General features: G+C 32.3%; 2 protein-coding genes across 6 annotated transcripts in view; one reads left to right on the top strand and one right to left on the bottom strand.

Annotated features, from left to right (window-relative positions):
* Nucleotides 1-21,162, bottom strand: part of Supt3h (SPT3 homolog, SAGA and STAGA complex component) — a 241,546-nt gene that overhangs the window by 195,567 nt on the left and 24,817 nt on the right. The window lies entirely within an intron of this gene.
* Nucleotides 11,172-21,162, top strand: part of Runx2 (RUNX family transcription factor 2) — a 174,768-nt gene continuing 164,777 nt past the window's right edge. For both annotated transcript variants that reach the window (XM_042672002.1, XM_042672000.1), the window contains exon 1: nucleotides 11,172-11,244. In XM_042672002.1, the coding sequence (XP_042527936.1) occupies nucleotides 11,187-11,244 (58 nt within the window). In that variant the 5' untranslated portion in view covers nucleotides 11,172-11,186. The remainder of the gene's footprint in view (nucleotides 11,245-21,162) is intronic.

Raw genomic sequence — 21,162 nt, 5'->3', positions numbered from 1 at the left:
ACAAAAACAAAACCCTAGAGATTAATTAGAATACAGCAATAGGATATTTCAATATCCAACTATTAAAAATGGGCAGATTATCTAAACATGAAAGGTACTTCAACTGCCCTTTATACTAAGGATATAAATTCGTGGTACATATGTTTAGAAAAATATACAGTTTTACAACCAAAGACATCAGGTATACAAGGAGCATACTCTAAGCCAGATCATGGTAGGCTACAAAACAAATGTTAACTGATTTTTAAAAACAGAAATTATACCAAGCATTTTCTCCAAATATAATAGTATACAGTTAAAACTCAGTAATATGATTTAGTTATGAAAATTTCATAATGGATATGAAATATGCTTTTTTTGGTCAGTCATAGGACTTGAACTCTGGGCCTGGGTACTGTCCCTGAGCTCTTCAGCACAAGGTGAACACTCTACCACTTGAGCCACAGTGCCACTTCTGGTTTTCTGATAGTTTACAGGAGATAAGAGTCTCACAGACATTCCTGTCCAGGCTGGTGATATTCAGATCCTCAATCTCCTGAGTAGCTAGGATTACAGGCGTGAGCCACCAGCATCCAGATGAAAAATGCTCTTAACTGTCCAAAGGCACAAAATAAAATTTTAAAGAAATTTAAAATTACCATGTGCCTGGGTGAGGTGGTACATTTCTATAAGTCCAGCACTCAGAATAAGACAGGAAAATATTGACTTGTCTCAAAAAATAAAAATAAGGAAGTGGTGCTGTGGCTCAAGTGGTAGAGTACTTGCCTTAAGCTGAAGAGCTCAGGGACATTGTCCAAGCCTAGAGTTCAAGCTCCACGACCCACAAAATTAATTAATTAAATAAATAAATACCAAACAACTGTTAAGACTAATGTGGGGAAATGATTTAGAATATACAGCAAAATCAGTTAAAAGAGAACTTTACATCAATAAACAGCTACATCAAGAAAATAAGAAAAGTCTCTCAAATAACTTTTAATATCTGAGAAATTACAAAATAATGAATAAAGCCCACAATCATAGGAGAGAAATAATAAAGATCAGGGCAGAAATAAATGAAATAGAGACCAGGAAACAAGGAAAAAAATGAGGGAAAGTAAGCGTCAGCTTTTTGAAAGGATAAGCAAACTAGCTAAACTAAGAGCAAAAGAGAGAAAGCTCAAATAAAGAAAGGGAAATAGGAGATATTACAACTGATACCACAGAAATAAAAGACTACTACTATAAATATGTGCCAGCAAAATGGATAACCTAGAAGAAATGGATATCTGTATAGATCTACCAAGAACAGACCATAGTAAAAAGGCAATTGAACCAATTAATTTCAATGAAGTTACAGTATACAAGTCATATAAAAACTAGCAGTACTTCCTAATAATCGTGATTTATCCAAAAAAGAAACCAAGAAAATTTGTAATAATATTATATAAGCCAAAGAATAATTTTTAACTGTCTGATCTTTAGCTATTTTGTCTAATACATAGAACTGCTTAAAATAATCATGGTTACAACAAAACACACAATAATAGAGATTGTCGGCTGGTACTGAAAGCTATTTTGTTTGCACATGTATATGTGTATGATAATGATATGCATACATACTTATAATACATGATACACACATAATGATGACATGTATACATGTAATTGATATATGCCATGTATTATACATGTATATGAAATACATATATCATTTAATACACTAAAGACATGAGATTCAGATCAAAACATTAGTCCATTTGCTCTTTACAATAAATTATATAGAGCTGGTTAACTTTCCTTCTCAGTAGTAATCATTCTGATTAAACAGATGAAGCTCAAAGTCAAGCTAATGTCAGTGAATCCTCAGAAAACTAATTTAGGTGCAATGGTGGATACAATGAATGTTTCTAGAGATAGGTAATAACAAACTAATATATTTCATTTTCCAATCAGAATGAACTTCAAATGTGGCTTCCTCCCCCCCCACACCAAAGGGGGAAAAAAAAAAACTGATGACAAGTATTCATAAGATTACAGTTGAATATTTTATGTTTGGACATTAAACCCAGTGAATTCTAAAAGAGGAAACATGTCTATGGATAAGTGACATAAATGTTAATATTTTATTAGTAATAATAATCAAGCAGGGAATAAACTATCAAGATTTATAATTAGGGATAGACTAAAATTATTTATTTGAATTCCATACTCATTTCTAAAAAGATTTTAGGGTAGTTTTTACCTACACAATACAAAAATTACATGATAAGCATGTATTTGTAATACAAGTTCATTAGATGATTTAGTTCAAAGGATGGTTATTAAGTGCCATAGACATGATATTTCACATGACAATAAAATATTTTTTAAAATTATGTGAACACTTTTAAGAATTCTCAACTGGGCATTCGTGGCACACGCATATAATCCTAGCTACTCAGGAGGCTGAGATCTGAGGATCCTGGTTCAAAGCCAGCCTGGGCAGGAAAAGCTGTGAAACTCTGAGGTTCAAAGCCAGCCTAGGCAGGAAAGGCCGTGAAACTTTATCTCCAATAAACCACCTGAAAACCAGAAGTGGTGCTATGGCTCAAATGGTAGAGCGCTAGCCTTGAGCTGAAGAGCTGAGGGACAGGGCCCAGGCCCATCACCAAAGAAAACAGATTTTCTACATAAAGCTTTAGTAAAATACAGCCACATTAATTTGTTGTTTTCAGACTGCAATGGCAGAAATAAGTAGCTAACAAAAACTGTACAGCGCAGAAAACCAAAATTATTTATTACCTGCGTCTTTATACAAAAAGTACCAGCTGTCAACTATTGATAAACTATCCACCAGTATAACATAAACTTTAAACCAAGACTTTACATATAAAAATATAGGCTTTATCACATAAAAATGTTTCTCAAATACATATAGTATACTTTATCATTCTGATAATATCAGGATTTAGTAGTAATTATTTAATGTGAATAAACTGGTACAATCATGTACCAACAGTACATGTTTGTTTCATTCTGTTAAATGTTTTGCCTACAGGACTGATATGATGGTGCCTGTTGGCAATCCTAGCTACTCAGGAGGCAGAGAGAGCAGCATACAGTCCAATGATGGCCTGCTCCAAAGCTCTCACGACTTTCTGAAAGACAAACTAAAAGCAAAAGAACTGGAGGTATGGTTCAAGTGGTAGAGCCATTTCCTAGAAAACAAAAGGCTCTGAGTTAATCAGTACTGTCAAAATATAAAAAAATAAACTAAATAAAAATCTTTAGCCTTGAGTTGCCATAATACAAACCTAAAATTCAAAGCTATTTTATCATCTTCAATTTTTATTTTCCACATATACATTTGTGAGTTATTTGCTGTGATTAATAATTAAGTATGAAGAATAAAATCATACCTAAAACCTTAGCAATTTGCTAAGTACAGCCTAAGCAAAGTAATTCCTTCATTTTCAAAACTTTACTACTTATAACAAATAAATTTCCCAACTATCTATTGTATTTCAATTTCAGATCAAATTCCTGTGCCATTTAACACAAAAGGCTTTTAGAATTCACTAAGTTGAAAAGTAGTCAAATAATACCAGTATACTCTTACTTAGATTAATCAATTAACATTTAGACACATTTATGTGTATTTGTTGTTTTATAAAGCAATTTATCACATGTACTTTACAGAGCAAGGTCATGTTTCTGTATGCATGCATTAGCACTGTCACAACTAGTTTCGACCTACTATATACATTACAACTTGTATGTACAAAATATATTCTCTCTTCTCTCTATAAACTGTTCTCTTATGATGTAGGAACACAATTTTCCTTTCCTTGGACCTGAATATTCAGCAATGGAAGAATATTCTAATAGTAGGGGGAGGGAGAGGCTTTCATTCTCTCTCGAGATAATTTTCCTATAAAGCTGATTAGAACAAAACTGTAATCTTAAAAAATATTAATTAATCATCAAAAATCTTATGACCAGAAAGGACTCAAGGAGTTAAATTTTAATATAGTTAACATTAATAATTACCTAAATATAATTAATTACATGAATAATCATGAATAATTACCTATATTATTTGATAAAAAGAAAAATCTGTAAAAGTCTACGTAGTGCTGTGTACAAGTCATTAAACAGATACTTCTGCAAATCCAAGGTATCTTTTTTAAGACCTACACTTTTATCATTTAAAACTCTACAGTTTATTAAGACTAATCAAGCTTTAGTCATCACATAAAGAAATGGATTATCTTGCAAATTATGCTTATATATTTAAAAATTGACATCTCCAACAATTTGACATTTTATGCAAAATTTCAAGCTTTTGAAAATGTAAAAACACTTTAAACAATAATGTATTATTTCATCATAAATATATTTTTGAGTAACAATAAACTTCTCTTAATATTCATGAGAACATGAATTTTTTTGATCTTCTAGTCCAAATGAAACAGTTTTTTACTGCTAAAATGTCTGAGAAATTGAGACTACCAATGGGAATACCGTCGATTTTATAAAAACAAAAAGATCAGAATTCTAGTGCTTCATTTTCAATATAAATTCTAAATTGTTAATTATACCTGAACTCAGCATAAATTATACACAAGGCTTAATAGAGACCTAAATCCACAATTGCCTTTTCTAAAACCAATGAAAAATCTATATGCAGCAATGAAACTGGCATGCAAATAAAAGAACTGTCAAGACACGTATTCCTAAAAATAAGCCTACAATAACTATTTTAGAGGCTGTGTGTGGTCTCACCCATATATTTTGGCAAGATGCACTTTCTCCAACCACAGTCAAGATTCATCCAAAAGCAGTGGCACTGGAGAGCCTCTGTCTCACCTGTCAAAGTTGAAGAACGTTGTTCCAAAGACCACCATGAGTCCATGGAGAAAAGCCACAGTGCTGCAGCTGTTACTGATAAGCAGTTGCTAAGGGGGGGAAAAAACTTCAAGCAATTAAGTAAATCATCCTTAACAAAGATATGGACAAGGATATGCACATTAAAATGATGAGATGACAACGGCCAACTTGTAATTTGGAATAGTGGGGGGAATCTTTCATAAGTAACACTAATTTGTAATCCTTCTGATAAAGATTCCTATTTTTTTTTTCACCCTCTATTGGATATCTAGTATCTAAATGCTAACCTTGAAATGCAAGGCTTTAATACATATTTTTTCACCCATTTTCCTCTGATTCTGTGTGTTTTATTTCCAACTTAAAACTGTACTATTTCCTTAATTAAGCTTTGAACAACTTCCTTCATAAAACCTCACAATTCATCTAAATTATCAAGGTGCTAAGTTCATCACAACTGCTTGAGTCTGACAGCTAAAAGCATCTGAGATTAAGATTTATACAGGGGAGCTCTAACTATGTTAAAAATCTGACTTTTTAAGATGTCTTAATATCTCTTTAACTGCGTTATAAAAACAGCTCTCATTTCTGCTTTAGACTCACTTCCAAAAGCATATGGTCTGGGGAATCTGCAGGTAGATTAACACAAACAGCAAGAGAAACAATTACTTGAAAAGAAACATGCCTCAGTGAACAATTCAAGCTCCACTTCCAACCCCCTCAACCTCCAATGAAGCAATAAGAGACAACTTAAAGCACAAAGAAATACCTGGCTACATAGAAATCAATCACAATGAGGATCTCACTTTAAATTCTTTTTTCCTGGTAGATGACAATATTCTCTAATTCCTTAATAGTGAAATGATTCAAATGAAAGAGAGCTGTCCTGGTGTCTTTTCCAAGGATGGGGAATATCCAAAAGGTGCTTGCAATAGACAATTGCTTGCAATAGACAATTGCACCTACAACCAACTCCTATAAACACAAAAGCAATGTTACTTGGTGCCCCAAATATATGAGGATGACTCACAGTTTCATTTACTCAGTTCTCTAAGGATAAGATTCTTAAAAGATTAGTTTCACTTTTCCCTAGACATTCACTGGCAAAGCTGGAATATGATTTTTCTTTGGTTTTGTCAGTAGCATGTTTGATATAAATTTTATTAAGTGGCAGTGTATGTAACACTGCATTGTGGGTAGTAGTTTCCTGCTTTAGTCTAGCCACATCCTCAGCTGTCATCTGAGCATGTTTCCCATATTTTCTGCAAGTTATCACCTTTTTTTATTCTTAAAAAGTGACAGCATTAGAAGATGAATTGTTTCAATAATCATAAGAAACAAAAAATATTTATACAGCTTATATTAAACAAATATGGGTTTGTGTACTTCAAAAAACAATTTAAAAACAAACCAAAGTAATCCTCATAATTAAAAGTAGTAATGTCCACGTGAAACAACACATTAAAGTAAAATAACATAAAGGAATGATTCCAAGAAAAAAATGACAAGTTAAAAGAAAGAAAGAAAATCTCTGCAACCAGATACCTATACTGTAACAAATGAGGTATAACATATCAGGAAACAACAATTTCCAATGAATGTTAAGTTTCAGATCTACTTGATGTTCATCAGTGAGGATTAATATCAAACTAAGAATCTATTTTGAGAGTGTATTTTTTAAAAAACGCATCAAAATATGAAAAAAAAACCCACAACAGCTGCCTAAAACCTAAGGAGAGGGAGAGTAAAGAGAAAAACCTAGTGAAGGGGGAGGAGGGGGAGAGACAGAGAAGAAAAAGAAAGAGGTTACAATGACCTAGTATTTCCTCTTTGAACACCTGATTTCTACATATCACACGGAGAACTATAACTGCTAAAAATATCTAAATAAAGTTATTCAAAAACCCATGGAAAGGTTTGGGCTTTTAACATGACCTAATTAAAACCAAAAAAAAAAAAAACAATAAAGTTCTCATTATAAGAATTAAAAAATACCCTGCATAAACACATAATCATACATAGATGAATGCAGGCACATACATACACCCACTAAAATAAGGAAGTGTTACTGGGATCTCATAATTCGAATTTTAAGTATAAAACTACACATATTTTATTAAAGAAAAAATGTTAAGTTATGAATGTAAGTCCAACAGATTTTTTTTTTGTTTATTTTTGGTCGTGGGCCTTGAACTCGGGGCCTTAGCTTCTCTCAAGGCTAGAACTCTACCTCTTTTAGGCACAGCTCCACTCCCCCGACAGATTTTTAAGCTTCTATCGAATATTAAATCTATATATCAAATTTTTAAAAAAGGAAAACGATTAAAAAGTAAACTATCAAATACTAACTAAATAAATAATAAATCAAAAGTTCCCTGCTAAATCTTCACAATCAGAATATCTTAAGCTAAACTAGACATCTACAGTTTATAAAACTACTTGCTGTTTTCAATTAAAAGAATGGAAAAGCAGCAAATAAGTATAAAACAATCTCTTTTAAAAGTATAGAAATGGACACATTTCTATAAATTTACTATAAAATTACTATACTAAACTATAATCTTAGCTGAGAAAGTAAAGACTAATTCAAAGGATAACAATAAGTACAGATAGTATATTTAAACATTGCATTGCTATATTTGAAATACCTTAGTATTTTAAGTTTGACCAATTTTGACAAACTACTAAAGATAAATAGGAAAGATGTTAACTCCTCAATTTTTTTCCAATTGATTTCCAATTCAAAGCTGTGCTTTATTTCTGTGGTATCAAGTTACATAAGGTACAGAGTGGACCTAAATGTGCTGTTGATTCCAACAAACATTAATATATCCCAAAATAATGAAGTTTTAAGTGACTTAAAGAAAAACCTGTGCTTTCCATTCCTGATTATAAGCATGACATTTATTTGCAATGACTACCCATGAGTCTCTCTCCACCACAGGTAGGAAGCTATTTCTAATGAAACAGTATTAAATGGATCACTGTTGTTTTGAAATTTCTATCTCAAAGTGATATGTGCTCCAAAGCGGATAGATTTCCAATTTGGGGGTAGTGAGATATTATGTGGATAATGAATACATGAATTTCAAAACACATGATTTCACTATCATTCTCTTGCAGGATTTGAAGGCCCTTATGCAGGAGGGAAGGCACATATTCAAAAAGAGCAAGAACAGCAATTCTAACCCATAGATTACATATATGCAAGAAGGTTACCTAAAGAAAAAGAACAAGCACTTAAAAGGCAAATCAGATGTTAAAAATTATTCAAATTGATTTCAGGTCAATTTGGAGAACCAAAGTAGACACAATAAATAAAGCTCTTTTAAGGAAGAGAATATCCAGCAAAAAGTTAGGATCATAAAACGTGTCAAAGAATCCTGATACAGAAACTAAAAGCTCATTCTAAAGAAGAAAAACATTTGCTTGTCCTACTACAAAAGCTACCTAAATATTCTCAACTGCTAAACTGCTATTATGCGCGTATAAAACCATGTTTAGAAATTCCACATTATGTCAACAAAAATCTTCCTACTATTTGCAATGGATAATAGAGATAATGATCACAGTATCACACCTTATTTATGAAAGAAGATAGCTCCCCTTTACCTTAGATAAATCTATGTTAAACGAACATTTTTCAGTGTAAAACTTGCTCGTGTGCACAGTAAAGCATGGTAAGACTGTTTTTAAAACAACAAAATGTACTGGGTTTTAATCACTAAACATTTATTCTGAAAAAGTTCTGGATATCTGAATAATAAAGGATTTAAATCATTCCCATGTCCTCTCAGTGTATTTTGGGAAGATCAGTTTTTTGTAAAGAATGTTACAAACATGTTTGCATAGTTCTCTTCAGCTATTATGAAGCAAAAACAGACAAGAAACTGTGCAAAAAGAATATGTACAAGGATATTTTAGTTGCAACTCACTGAGCACCCCCTTACTCCACTGTATATCCCAGATAACCTTTTGTAATGCACCATCTCTGCCCACCCTCTCAGTCATATATTTCATGCCACTCCTAGTTATTATCATTCTGTGAAGAAGTCTAACATGCAGATTCAGTGTGGCGTGGATAAATGGTTAAAAAAAAAATGCCTAGAAAATTGGTCTATTCTCCTTTATAATTTTTGTTGAAAAATATCCCCCCATCGCTCTCATCTGATGAAAACAGGAAGCTCTATTCATAAATACAAAATTCACTGCCTATGATATATAATCATCTTAATAAGAAAATGAGTTCTATACATACATGTCCAAGGGGGCAAAGAGAAGAGATAGTTTCCCAAAGATGTTTTCAATTTTCTTTTGAATCAGAATTAGCAAATGGAGACGACTAACATACTCTGTCTGTGTGCAATATTCCTTACTACACACAGCATTTTGTAATTTATTTCAAAGCTTTCATTATAAACAAAAAAAATACAGCTTCTGTTAACCCACTCCATTCTGGGTCCATAAAATCTAAGGCTGAATAACCTAAGGTACAACTTAAGTATTTTACTTTATATATGTATAAAATGTGGAATAAAAAGTTCTACTGATGTCTGAACAAACTACTTAAAGAATTATACAAAGTGGATATTTTCTTAAATTATAAATTATAATTATAAAGAAAACTAAGATTCTTCCTCCAAAAAAATGATTTTATAACTCTTACCAGTTTTAGGCTCTTTAAACTAGTCATAAGATAAAGGAAAACATGATATAAATAATTCTAATCACATATAATCTTTATTATAAGAGTCACTGTCTAATATTGAAAACAAACTAGACAGGTATGATTTAATATCTGTAAAGGAATCCCCAGACCAACATTTTCATGACAACCAATTACAGTCAAGCCCAGCAAGCAGTTTGCAAGAAGACCTTTAAAAAGGTAAACTTTTACAATGAGTTACAGATTCACAAGTTTAAGAAGACAAGAAAAAGGAAAACAGAAGGAAGTCAGCCACCCTAGCAAATATAAAGCAGACCCCAAAATGTGATACAATCCAAAGATGTAAATTATTGTAAATCATCACTGTTGTTCAGAATTTCACACAGTCTCTCGAGCCAATTTTGCTCACTCTTCCACAGACATAATATAGAACTAAAAAGAGGAGGGGAGGGGATAAGAAAAAGGAAAGGACAAAAGGAGGGGAAGTGGTAGGAAGGAAAGCCCTTAGCTGCAGAGGTCTGCTTTAAAAAATGTTCAACCTTACAGGAGTTCAGGCTCCTTCAGCATTTTGTATTCTATCCAAATCCTCATGAGTCAGAAAAATTAAAAAGCTATATCCTTCTGCATGCCAGGAAAGGCCTTACCACAAGCCTTTTGTCAGAGAGAGAGACAGACAGAAAGAGAGCGAGGAGAAGAGAGGAGGGGAAGGAGAGAGAGGAGAGAGGAGAAACAGGAGTGAGAGTAGATAGAAGAGAGAGGAAGGAGACAGAAAAGGAGAGAGGAGAGAGAAAAGGAGAGAAGGGGGAGACAAGACAGGAGAAAGGAGAAAGAAGAGAGGAGACAGGAGAGAAGAAAGAAGGAGAGAGAAGGAAAGAGAAGAGAGGGAAGAGGAGAGAGAGGAGTGGGGGGAAGAACAGAGAGAGGAGGAGAGAAAGGAGAAAGGGCAAGAGGGAAAACAGAGGGAGAGAGGGAGGGAGAAAGGAGGCAGAGAGGGAGGGAGAGAGGAGAAAGGAGGGAGAGACAGAGGAGAAAGGAGGGAGAGAGTGAGAGTGAAAGAGGAAGAGAGGGAGAGACGAGAAAGAGAGAGAAGAGAGAGAGGGGAGAGAGAGAGAGAAAGAGAGAGAGAGCGTAAAGGGAAAGCCACAGTGGTAGGCAGTCCCACTTTACTTTGAGTACTGTGAGGTCACAAACCACATGATTCTGTCTCTCCAGTAATAGTGCTTGCAAAAAAAAGGAGTTTTAAAGCTTTTGCTTTTTTGGATTGTGTGAATGCTTCATTCGCCTCACAAACAACCACAGAACCACAAGTGCGGTGCAAACTTTCTCCAGGAGGACAGCAAGAAGTCTCTGGTTTTTAAATGGTTAATCTCCGCAGGTCACTACCAGCCACCGAGACCAACAGAGTCAGTGAGTGCCCTCTAACCACAGTCTATGCAGTAATAGTAGGTCCTTCAAATATTTGCTCATTCTCTTTTTGTTTTGTTTCTTTGCTTTTCACATGTTACCAGCTACATAATTTCTTGACAGAAAAAAATAAATATAAAGTCTATGTACTCCAGGCATACTGTAAAACTAAAACAAGGTTTGGGTATGGTTTGTATTTTCAGTTTAAGGCTGCAAGCAGTATTTACAACAGAGTGTACAAGTTCTATCTGGAAAAGAAGGAGGGACTATGGCATCAAACAGCCTCTTCAGCACAGTGACACCATGCCAGCAAAACTTCTTCTGGGGTAAGTGTTATCATATTTTAAAATCCTATAAGATATGAACCTGCAAAACATAAAGGTGTGATTCTTGATAAGCTGCTAGTTTGTCCAGATAAGGGTAAAGTACATAAGAATAATGCTATTTTGTTCATCAAAAACTGAAAAGTGAAATTGCTGCAAATACTTGTGCTTAGCATCTGTAACTTTAACTCTCAGAGTAATGACATGAAATAGACAAAATTAAATGATCTCATGGTAATCAAAACGTTTTCCAGAGGCACTGAAATGAGGATGTCAAAACAGTAAAAGTTCTATATTCTCATTAACCTTCACTTGAACAAAATCAGATGCTAAATTAACCGAGTTTATTAAAAATTATTGACTCGGCAGCTCTCAATATTTGAGCAAAGTTCAAAAAGGATACAATTTTACAAAATAACAGACCACAAAATTATCATTAACATTATGGCCTTCCCTGTACGTTACAGAAATAAACCTGGAGGAAAGCTAACATTTTAGCTAGTTCAACTAAAAGAAATCTATTTATAATTTCTAAGTGCATCATAAGATATATACATTCTTATTTCTAAACAACTTGATATAAATGAAATACAGATTAAACTAGAATAAAATTATTCTAAGTACATCATAGCCATTTTGAAAAGATCTTTAGAGTTACCCGGGATATTTAAAGTTTAAAAGTCCTTTAAAACTTATATGCAAATGTATTTTTTTAATTTTAATGTTTCATCTATACACTGTAATAACTTATTAAACTTGTGATAGACTCAGGAAACACAGAAACATCTAAGATTCTTTTAATCACTTTCTTGGACCTACAAAAATGAATACTGGTTTTAATCTAGGGGAAAATAAAACTCCAAAAGGATACCCTGGATTATTTTAAAGAGCCATACTTATTAAAGTATGCTGGATTTCAATAAAACAGAATAGGCATAATCCAGCCCTCTAATATTTAACTCCAAGTTAAGTTTGATACAGGCATATAAGTGATCTCAATATTCATCAGCTGGCAGGGTACTAGAGTAAAATATCAGAGCACTTACAAGATTCGCTTTATGATGTCCAACATGTTCCCACTACGAGGCAGTTTTGTTTTCTTTTTTCCTTTAAAATAAATCTTTTTGCTACATCTACCAATATAAACTTTGCTAGTTGTTTTCAACTAATGATTGGAGTCTGCTTACTCCTCCTACTTTATACATTTTAACTGGCCACTGCTGAAGAGAGGATCAGTCTGAGTTTAGGTCAAAGAGAAATAATTAAACCTGAAGAGAGGGGAAAAGGTTTCTCTTCTAGAGTGAGGAAATGTACTTCATATTTTACAAAACGTAAAATTGCTGTAATGACTCCCTCAATAGCTATAAGTGGGTCCCTTCACAGTTACAATACATACAACATAATAATCACTGATTATATAAAATTTTAATAGTGGATATTAAGCATTACTCAAACTTTCTGTATGTAGGAAGCAGAAAATAACTCCAACTGGACTGCATTATAACCCATATTGTAATTATAGCTCACATGGAAGACCTTTTGCTATTACCTCTCAAGAGGTGAGAAAAAATTGTTAATGCTATTGTTATATGGAGGGATTAGCTGAAACAGGCATATCAAACAGTTAAGAACACTTCAACATTAGAAAGAAAGCTGTCACAAAGAATGTGATGAAATGTTCCTTCTATTTTACAAGGGGTCTTATTTTATAACATTTTTAAGAAATATTCACATTAAAATCTCCAAAACCTGATAAAGTTTCTATGGAAGACATAAAAGTAAGCTGATTTATTTTATTAGTACTACATAATATCTTTAACACTGTAACCAATTCTTCATCTTCTGTAAATTTCACTCTTTCCCTTCCCCCTCCCGCAAATAGCACTTCAGAGCCTAACAAGCACCCAGTACACTACACTACATTACAGGTGGAGAGAGGACTTTCAGTATAGGTTATTATCACAATGCATACATGTCATCATTCCATAATCTATTTGAAGTCTAAAATCTCACTTTCGCCTTTAAATTCGTATAGAAGGACTATTACAATGACCTAATAAAATGCTTTAAGAGTATAGCTCAATTTTATAAGGTAGTTAAAAAAGACAATTGAGATAAAGGACAAAGGACATATTGACTGATTATCTCGCCTCAACTCTAATGAATGAAAAGTGTGTCAGTATGTGAGCATGGAGAGAATGTGTGTGCATGTGTGTGTGTGTGTGTGTGTGTGTGTGTGTGAGAGAGAGAGAGAGAGAGAGAAAGAGAGAGAGGAGCGAAAGAGAGAAAAAGCCAGTTAAGAGTCTAAATGTCCTTGATCTCTCAGCATACTTTTACCAAGAGCTTTCAAAATATATTCAAGCTTGTTGGAAACAGTAGATTGACTCACTATCTTATAATTAAGAACTTGTGAAAAATTATCAGCTGACTGATTAAATTTCTACATAAAATCTTCATAATTGACCAAAGTTTTAACTGATAAGACAGATAGATGTATGACCAGTGATTTCCAAAACAATATTTGTGGTCTTATCAATGACAGTTTTCTCTCTAAAACAAGAAGAGCTAAATTCCATAATCTAGGGAGAATTAAGTCAAGAACTAACATTGAAAACTAATATATATTACAAGCTAAAAATTTCAGGGCATACAATTCCCAAAAGATTTCATTATTACATGAAATATGCTTAATGATTCTACTTTCAACTTTTAATAATGGTTTGTGATATAAATGATTAAAAAGAAATTGCAGGAAAAGATCATAATAGTTCATGTGAACCTCTAAATCACAAGAAAGGCATGAAATATACATGATTTCATTATGATACATTTTAGTTCTTTTAATAAAAAAAATTAATCTATTCAATTACACCCTTCAAGCTAATCACTGATAGTCTGACTTGTTTAAATCAGTCATGCTAAAGTTGAATTCAGCAAGATAGAAATGTTCCAGTTTGTTAAAAGAACACTGAAGTATTTGATGGTTAAATAAACTGCAGGGGGGGAAGCTAACTCATTGAAGGCACTAAGATTTTATCAAACACACAGAATTAATCTTTATTGAATAGAACCATTCACAAATCAAATCACACTGTACTTCAATACTTTCAAGCAGCGCTAATCAATTACAAACCTTTTCTAGTGCTTCAAAACTCATGTGCTTTCAATTTTACACACTGGTGGTCCTCAAGTACTATATTGGGGCAGAGTTAAGACATTCTGTATCACAACTTTTTTTCAACAAATATTCATCTAGAGGCCATTTTTTCCTCTCAAGAGCTGCTCACATGAAAATGTGGTAATATTTTTATACTGTACTTCTTTGTTAAAGTAAAAGGTTAAAGGTTACCTAAATACTTCAACTATATATATTATATATATAAAGGAAAAGGTAAGTATTCATATAAAGAATCCAATGGGACTGGATTATTTATATTTGCATTTCCTATGATTAATGATGCACCCATGCATACTTGAAAGCTGATGGCAAAACAGGGTAACATCTCAAATTGCTCTCCAAAGCATAAAAATGCCAACATTCAGTGATGCTTTAAAATTTGTTCCACAGCACTAAGCTATGACAATCCTATGTAATGCAAAAGTTCATCAGAAACATTAAGAATTAAAGTCTTCAGAGACATTTTATGTAAGTTTCATTAAAGCAACCTCTAGTGTCTCTTAAAAAAATTATAGCTAAATACAAAAAATAACATCAATCCAATGTGAAAAAAAAATTCCTGCAAAGTCTAAAATTGTAACTGTGACCAGGCATAACTTTCTTTCTAATCATTTACCAAGACAAAGATATTATTATAAAAGGTATTAGAAAATCAAATACAAATTTAGACCAAGACTTCCTAGTAAGTTACCTTAGTGCAATTTTTCTCCTATACCAATGACGGCTATATAATTTCCACCTAGATTAAAAAAAAAAAAAACTCAACACTATCAGTACAGTCACATGTTAAAGATAATAATAAATGCTAATATCTGAATGTTCTAAATGTGAAATATTCTAATGGTCTCAAGAATATGGAAAATCTTCATGAAATCATTACAATGGTTAATATTTTAAAACAAATCTTTAGAAAAGGAAATCTCACATAATGACATTACACATCTTAATATAATCTCATAATTTTGAAAACATTATGGCATTCACTGGAGGTGTTTTGATTAATGGGTTACAAACAAAAAAAATAAGGAAACTGAAAACTTTATTCAAAGGGAGTTTCCTTACAAATTTTAACCACAGTTAACCACAAGCTTTTGTCTATTCCACAGAAAATATACATAAAACAGACCATATATTCCCACTTAACTTTTTAAGACTTATATAGCGAGAGAGAGAGAGAGAGAGAGAGAGAGAGAGAGTGTGTGTGTGTGTGTGTGTGTGTGTGTGTCCACCTTATGTAGAGTACTTAGGAATTTCCTCCTCATAGTACTACTGAAGACATAGTATACAAGGTTTGGAACACTAATGAATAGATGTAAGAAACACCCCATAAAACATTTTAAGTTCTTGTTGTTATTGTTAAATGGAGTTAAGACTAAGCCTAGTTTTTCATAAACATGTTTTCTTCTACTAATAAATTAAAACTGTATCACTTAACACAATGTATTAACCTCAAATAAAATGAGCTATGGAAGTAAAAAAGTTCTTGAGAAGCTAGTTGCTACGTAAGTATTTAATACCTGTAGTGAAAATAACATTATGCTATTCATGCATTTCCCATAAATATTCTGTATTGTTATTAATCTGTAAAGCTTCAGTGTACAGGGGTTGGAATGGAGCTCGGTGATAGAGCCTCACATGCAGAAAGCCTGGGTTCTATACCCTGAATCACCTCTCCTCCAAAATCTGGTACATATTCAGGACCAAAAAGCATAGTGAATGCAATTCTGGGCTAAATAAAACATAATAGATACTGATTTACTTTCACTAAATAATTTCTATCTTTTAAATCGAAGAAACTCATCAGTACATAGATACATAAAATAAATACAATTTTACATAATGCTTAAGATATGGAAAAGTTATATACTAATGTTAACATTTTTACCAAGTTAATATTATTCCCCAAAATGTATTTAAAATTATATTAACACCCAATGGGAAGACTTTGTGATCTCCACTATTTATACTGCCATTTCTCTTAAACTGTATTGAGTTAGATTAGATTAGTGACATTAACAGGGCAAGTCTAAATATCCTGTACAAGGCAAATGATTTTTACTACAAAATCAACTAAATTCATTATATTATACTTTTCAGTTATAATGCCTTTTTTGTATATCATTGTTGTCTACTAGAATCATACTATCAACTATAAACATATATTTATATAAAAGTTCAAGCCTAAAGCCCAAGAACTTAAATATACATTTATAGGTCCCCCTAAAATTACATGAGCCTTGCATGTGCCAAACCATTGTTTACATATTTCTTATGGTCACATATCTCACAACTAGCTTTATTTTGTGGTTCGGCAAAAGCAAAAAAGTAACAGGAAAATGCTAGCCAAAACCAAGCAACAACAGCAATAAAACTTTAGGCATATATATAGGCACAGTCTTTCTTTTTAAAAATTAGAATAATGATGTGGTATTCCACAAAACTTTGTATGGATATGGACGCATTTTTGCACAGAAACAAAATACTTGCCACATATGTTCAACTTCAATTTCTTCTAGCTATCTATCTTACTTAAAAGTTTTTATATAGTATGTACATATTTATGACTGTGGATGTCATAACCATATAACCAAAAAATCTACTGTAAATCATTTAATTGAAGTAATATTCATACTTCCTTGAAAATAATTATTTTTTACACATATACTGCCCAAGAAATACTAATCTGTAAAACCAATAAAAGAGGTTTGGCATCTGCTAAGAAGCTGAAGATTATAATAATCAATGACACACTCATAAAACACAAGAACATTATTTTCCAGTTATAAATTTCAATGCCAATTAAAAACTGACATCAGTAAAACTAATCATTAGGGCTTCCAAAGGTAAAGCTAAGTAGAATTGGTCTGCTAAGAGATATTGCACAGTTTATGGATAGTATCTCACAGAAGAACTCTAACTTAGAGGTAAACAAGCGTATTACTCATTGTCTGTGTAACCTGGGTAGACAATTAAAATACTGGATTCTTAACTTAGCGCATTTTTCAATAATATTTACTATTATCTTCTTAAATGTCTTTACTGAACTCCTCAGGTTAAGACTTCAAATCTCTAAGTGAGAAACAGCATTGTTTTTGGTAGATAATTTTAAATTGTTTAAATGAATCTAATATTGGTGAGCATACTTTGGAAAACAGAGTATCACATTTATCGTATTTTATTATGTAGTAATACACTACATTCTATGATTAATATTTCTACCTGCTGCTATATCACTATAACTTGGTCCTAGAGAAAAGATGCATGAATGTGAAAAACATAAAAGGTACAGATTTCTTTTTTAGTAGTGATGCTTTCATTATAAAGTGTTTTATATAAGTACAGCTTGGAGGGAAAAAACCATTTTTGGAGAAAAATGAATTCTTTATTTCATAAACCTCTCAGATTACAGATATATGCAACAACAGTTATGATTACAGAAAGAACATTAACTGGTAGAGCCCTTGCCTCACATGCTCAAGGCTCTGGGTTCCATCCCCAGTATCTCAATAAATAAATAAATAAATATGTCAACATTCCATAGTAAGGGACTCAATTAAAAAGATTTAAGGCATGAGCAATCTATGAGAAAACTCCCCCCAAAAGAGTGCATACTAAAATTAGGTATAATAACTGATCATAAAAGATAATTCATTAAAATTACCTTTTACCCCTCATAAAATCTTTTAGGTAATCCAGTTTGTGATAAATTACAAAAATTAGTTCCTGCTCTTACAAATACAAAGACTGGTACCAAAATGAAAATGCTTAAGAGGACAATACTTACAATCTTACTGGAATACATTTGCGGAATGCAAATGTGAAATTTAATGTAATCTAACCTCTGATTAACAGTCCAACCTTCTCTCCATAGCAGAAACACTTTTTTATATTCTTATAAATTTCAATATTCATACAGAATTCTTTATATTCTCCCACTTAAAACTAAATGTACATATATACATACACCCACATCCTGTTTCTTTCTCCATAATTTAGAAGAAAACAGTGCATTTTATAAATGTTCACATTTTAAAATTGTTATCATTTAAGCTAGATAGGAACAGTAAGTTCTGTTAGAAAAACTTAACTGTAATTTAATAGGAGAGATTCAAAGTATATTCCCTTATAACATCCAGTAGTATATTACAAACTAGTGCATCAAATTGCTTAAAAAAAATGCATACAGTGGCTAAATTACTACTCATAAATATCTAGAAATAATGATAATAGCATATGTCATATGCTGATTACTGCCAGGCTTACTTTTACTTTCATAAAATTTCTGAATTGATCAATACACATGTAAATATTTTTAAAAAGCTAAATATTCAGCTGGAAATGCTAAATTATTTATTATTAAATGGTTAAATCTCGCACATAAATAAAAAATTCTTGCTGAAATATAGTCAAACAATTTCTTGACTATGAAATTAAATTATATGCAAAGTATTTATTTACAAACTAATTATACATGTACAAAGGGATAGGAAAGGATTTTTCAAATAAAACCTCATTAATAGATGAAAACTTAAAATTTCTATCTGTCTTTAAACCTTCTTTATACAAATACACGGTCAGTTCAATGTATTCTGGTTTTTTTCATACATAAACATTTAAGACCTTTACTACTACTTAAAAACTTTAGGAAAAATGGCCTTGTAAATTGGCAGATATATTTTGAAAAGTAGCTATAAAAACAGTGTGCTCCAAAACTTAAATTTGCAAAACATATGAAACAAACAAGAAAATGCAAACAAATGAGTAAAATTAACTAGCAATAAAAATTTTTAAAAAGAATAATACAGTGAGAAGCCAATTCTAAATATAGGAGAAATATACACACTTTTTAAAATCGAAGTTCATTTAAGCACTTTAAAAGGGAGGCTTGAATTTAAACAGAAAAACTCAATGACCACAGAATTTTTTTCTAAACTGGAAGACTGAAAAGAAGTATCTAATTAATTTTGCTATTATTATAATGTGGGATACTTTGTTTAATCACAAAACTATCATTTACTCTAAACTTGCTGGAAAAGCGTGACCATGGCATTTCTAATGTACGTACCTCTTCCTTATCACTTACGATGTATCTTCAGCATTGAAGAAAATAAAAAAGTTCCCAAACTCTGCCTTTAAAATACATAATTAAACCAACATATGCAGGCTATGTTAAAAACACTTATTTTAAGAAGGCTAGAAATTCTTTTTGCAAGTTGATGCATCCACACATAGAAAGCAACTTTTACTAAGTTCTTTTGCTACGCCATAATGATCTGCTCCAGAAACTCAAGGGTACCTAAAACAACGGGCTACCTGTTCTAGCCATGCTTAGGAATGTGTCCAAATCACTTTTATTGATTTAACCTTTATAGGAATGCTACATATCCTCAGAGCAAAACATTTTGAATGTATTTATAATATGATACACTTCTGAGAAGCCATGAAAAAGAAAGCTAAAAACAAATCTAGACACTCCTCCACCTTTGGTTGTTATGGGTTTATTTTTATTTTAAACATTATCAGTGGACCTAAATATGAATAATTCTACTTGAGAAAACTTACTTTGGCGCCACTGTGAGTAGAAATAAAAATCTATTTCAGAGAAAAGAAAGTATTTAAATAAGCTCTCACTTTAAGAAATAAAACCTTCTAACTTGACAATGATGTCACATCTACAAATTTTAACAAATTCTAAAAAATCTTTCATACTCTACACATTAATCATAGACCCTGTGAAAGTATCAAGCTGGAACTTACAGAATTTAGCCTTTACTGAATAAACTAAGTTGTACTCCAGTTTACATTCTGAGGTTTACAGAGCAAGTTCTGTGTAGCCTATCTCTCTAGCTTTCTGCACTGGAACTTTACCTATGGCTGTAGCAGCTAATTCCTGCACTAGGTATGTGTGCCAAACAGTAATTCACAATATCATGCTTCCTCACATTTAACTCACCATCCGTTACCTTGAACCTCAACTCTGAAAAAGCTCTACTTTCAGTACATACTGTTTTCTTATAAAGGCAACTTCCTGAGCATATCCAGATGTAGCACTCACACAAATTACAGGCAAGTTCTCAAATAATTCTCAATTAATAAAAATGTAATAAAACTAGAGTCACTACTTATTACTTCAATGATCACCCATGAGTTTGCATTGGGAACTGACAGTCAGGACTGTGTCTTAGAGAAACAAATGTACCATAGCTACCCGAGACTAATTTCAGGTAAAACAATCAAGTTTATTGCAATGTCAGACAAGATTTCTGAAGCTCTGACAATTACTGAACATGCATGAATAAAATGATTATGTTCTTGGGGTTTTTCCTGAAAGTGAACTTAATTTTGATCTAGCATGATATAAATTTGGATTCATCTACATCATTTTCTTCTTGTCATCAGTTTTTTAAATAAAATTCGAGCATGCATGAGATGATTCTAAACTAGAATCAAAATAATGTTATGTAGCCTGCTTTGGTGAAACAGGGTGAGAGCAGAGGGAAAACAGGGAGGGAGCTAAGATTCAAAATTTAAGGAGGCATTCATTCTTCCACCCTCAAAGTAAGAGCTTCCTTCAATTTTCTGTCTTGGGTACTATGTTCCCTCTCTTTCCCCTTGGGTGCCCCCTTCCTCTCTCCTAGTGTTGCTCTGGAGGCCTAGCAGAGAATACTTCATGAAACAAGTACTATGCAGGGTAACAGAAATACAGAAATATGGTGATTTGGGAATAAAAATTAAAAGAATAT

The sequence above is a fragment of the Dipodomys spectabilis genome, unplaced genomic scaffold (genome assembly GCF_019054845.1).
Source record: "Dipodomys spectabilis isolate Male_0828 unplaced genomic scaffold, ASM1905484v1 ptg000669l, whole genome shotgun sequence".
NCBI classification, from domain to species: Eukaryota; Metazoa; Chordata; class Mammalia; order Rodentia; family Heteromyidae; genus Dipodomys; species Dipodomys spectabilis.
The sequence above is the reverse complement of the archived record's forward strand: the minus strand, read 5'-3'. Positions and strand labels throughout refer to the sequence as shown.